Source organism: Sinocyclocheilus grahami, unplaced genomic scaffold (genome assembly GCF_001515645.1).
Source record: "Sinocyclocheilus grahami isolate Dianchi unplaced genomic scaffold, SAMN03320097.WGS_v1.1 scaffold9147.1, whole genome shotgun sequence".
Taxonomy (NCBI): Eukaryota; Metazoa; Chordata; class Actinopteri; order Cypriniformes; family Cyprinidae; genus Sinocyclocheilus; species Sinocyclocheilus grahami.
In genome coordinates this window covers 1,733-4,747 of record NW_015512429.1, presented here as the reverse complement: position 1 = coordinate 4,747, position 3,015 = coordinate 1,733, and the positions used below count along the sequence as shown (strand labels likewise).

Genomic DNA, 3,015 nt, shown 5'->3' with positions numbered 1-3,015 from the left:
CAAATATTGTCCTATCCTAACAAACCATACATCAATGGGAAGCTTGTTTATTTCAGGTGATGTATAAATCCCAATTTAAAATAATTTAGCCTTATGACTGGTTTTGTGGTCCAGGGTCACATATTGCTGTAGTATAAAAGTTCACTTGTTAACATGTTTTTTTTCCCTGAGAAGCAGCACCTAAATCAAAGTGTAACAATTTAAGGGACGTTTTATACTATATTGCGTCAATACCTTAATTTGCAATAAAAACTGCCTCCATTTGTAAATAAAAGACACCACTTCCTCCATTTGTTATTGTCTTGAAGAAACAGGATTATCCCTATCATTTGCTTCCATTCTGGACTGAGGGATCTTTGTGCAGTAAGACTCAACACACAGGCTTCTGAATGAATGAGTGGGTGGGCCATGACGTCAATGTGGTGGGACCTTTACAGATCCCATCCAGTGATGCGTTCCCCCTATCAGAGAGCTCACACTTTTTTGGTGAGTATATTGGAAATCACATTAATTTCTTTCTTATGTTATGCTAATGATATCTTTGCCATGGTGGGTGATGATATAAAACTTTGAGTCAGAAACTATGAAACAAACTGACACAAATTTCTCTTATTAACAGAATCAAAAAAGTGAAACTGTCACCTTTAATTTTACAACCACGCGTCAGCATGTTTTGTCCTAGATGACATTTATAAAACTAGATCAATCCTTCCTGTAATGAGACTGGGAATTGTGACTGTCAGGTTAATGAGCAACTATAGCAACCTTTGTTCACACTAGCATTTATGTATGAAGTATGAAGGTGTTCAGGAACAGTAATACTTTGTGAAAAGAGATGCATAGACACAGGCTGAGGCATTGAAGATACAGCTGGATGGTTAGGAATCAATACGGCTAATGATCATCTGTACCCTTACTGGGTCGCACCGAAATGGCCATGGCTAAGGAGAAGGCTTCAGGTCAGTACCTTCTCATGATACTGAAGCAGTCGGCATATTATAGTATGTGTTGTTGATGAAATTTAGTGTAGACGTAGTGTAGATATAGTACAAACTGTTTTACTTTAAAGTTATTGAATTGCCAATGAGATTTCAATGAGTCTTTCACAGTTCTGAAAAAGTTGTCATTGTTAGCAACTGGTCTACATTTGGGGGAAATTTTTTTCATAATTGTTAATCATGAACACAAGGGGGGAAAAGTGCGCATGACCTGATGGAGTTATAGACTTGAAACATGCAAATAACATAATATAAAAATATATAACACTTTTAGTCACTTTTAGGTATTCTAACTTTATTTCTAGTGCCACTGTGTTCTGAAATAGGTCAGAATGTAGTTTATAATGCAATACGTAACAGAAAGTGCATGTAAAGTTCTCAGCATTGCCACAAGAGGTGCTGTAGCGGATATTAGCACAAACAGTCTTCTTTTATGGTCAGTTTTCTCTTTTACGCCAACTAATGTCAATGTGGACCAATCTTGCAAAGCAAGTTGCAAGTCAACAAGTTTACAGCAATTTGCAAATGTAACAAATAGCGACAGATCGCAATGTAACAGAAGCAGTAACAGATCTTTTCTTCCATATTCTGTACATCCGAGAGAAACGTATAAAACAAAAAATATAGAACAGGGCCTGGTTCTATCCGCCATTTGTTGTTTAGATAGAAGCAGATCTAAATTTTAAGAAAGGGGCTTACGTAAAAACAAGCTCTTAATCATACTTCACCACAGAGAAGTTGGTCGTTTCACTGGAAGATCGAGTTATGACATTTTGATTAAAAATAACGAGCTCAAAATAAAAAAAGAAACACGCATTGATGAGTCATTTACAGAAAGATCTATAAGATGCATTTAGAAAAATAGTTTTTTCAATTTTTTTACTTTAACGCTATGGATATTTGAAATGAACTCTAGTGCCCCCTGGAGTACAGATCAATACAATGACTAAGCACTTAAGTATGCATTTGTGTACTTAAGTGTGCCTTGTTTAATAATAGAGCCAAAAACAGTAAGTGAATGCTTTTAAACCTACCTCCCACTCAACAGTCAAATTACAGTCAAACAGTCAAATCTACTAAAACTCCCTCAGACAGTAGTATTGTGTAAATCCAGAGTGCCTTTGGTTAATGATTTCTTTTTTTATTTCTGGGTGTGTTCGACTTCTGTATTATGTACATTTCATACAATCTACTGCTACTAGTTGGACAGAGGCTGATTATCTTCCTCAATGGATTTTAATACTCACTTATGAGGTAGTGGAGATCTTAATGGCCCTGATGATGTCTGCAAGGTAACAGTACCTTAGCATGTTGTAGTTTCACTAATTGTTGTGTTGGCAAAAGACCTATTAGCACACCATGCTGGGCTAACAGTAAGGTGAACTTGAGCTTTGCATCTCCATGACACATGTAAACTGACAAGCTCCGCTCACTCCTGCCATCTTCTCCTCAGATATTCTGGCAGAGCAGAACAGTCCTTTGCTACAGGACCAGGAGATCATGCCCTTCACCAGCTATCCCAGCATGCCGTACACCTCGGTGGAGCCCTCCATGTCATCACCATCATACTACTCCAGTCAGCATTGCTACCCACAGTACAGTGGAGAGGAGTGGTACTCTCCATCCACCGTGTTTGAGATGAGGAAAGGATCGTTGGAGGGTGGCTTTGATAATGAGCTGGACGAGTCTTGCCCTGTTGTCCCAACTGTGTGTAAAAGGTCCAGACACACAGCCCACCCTGGAAGGAGCAAAGGCGAGGAACTGTGTGTGGTCTGTGGAGATAAAGCATCAGGGTATCACTACAATGCGCTCACATGTGAAGGATGTAAAGGTGAATTACATAATTTACAGTATATTGGCTGCCGTTTTCCGCCATGAGAACATGTATTTCTGAACAAGATTTTCGTAGGGTCGGGAACCAAGAACTGGTTCTTATTCAGAATAGTGGGATCGATCTGATGTTTGGTACTGTTAACTTAAAGGGGTCATATGATGCAATTTCAATTTTTCCTTTCTC

General features: G+C 38.5%; 1 protein-coding gene across 2 annotated transcripts in view; it reads left to right on the top strand.

The window, feature by feature from the left end:
- Positions 1-2,988, top strand: part of LOC107578159 (bile acid receptor-like) — a 4,587-nt gene extending 1,599 nt beyond the window's left edge. Inside the window, exons 2-3 of one of the 2 annotated variants that reach the window (XM_016264142.1) lie at positions 309-486; positions 2,452-2,988. In XM_016264142.1, coding sequence (XP_016119628.1) covers positions 390-486; positions 2,452-2,876 — 522 coding nt within the window. In that variant the 5' untranslated portion in view covers positions 309-389 and the 3' untranslated portion in view covers positions 2,877-2,988. The other variant, XM_016264143.1, reaches the window with a different exon arrangement.
- Positions 2,989-3,015: the final 27 nt, after the last annotated feature.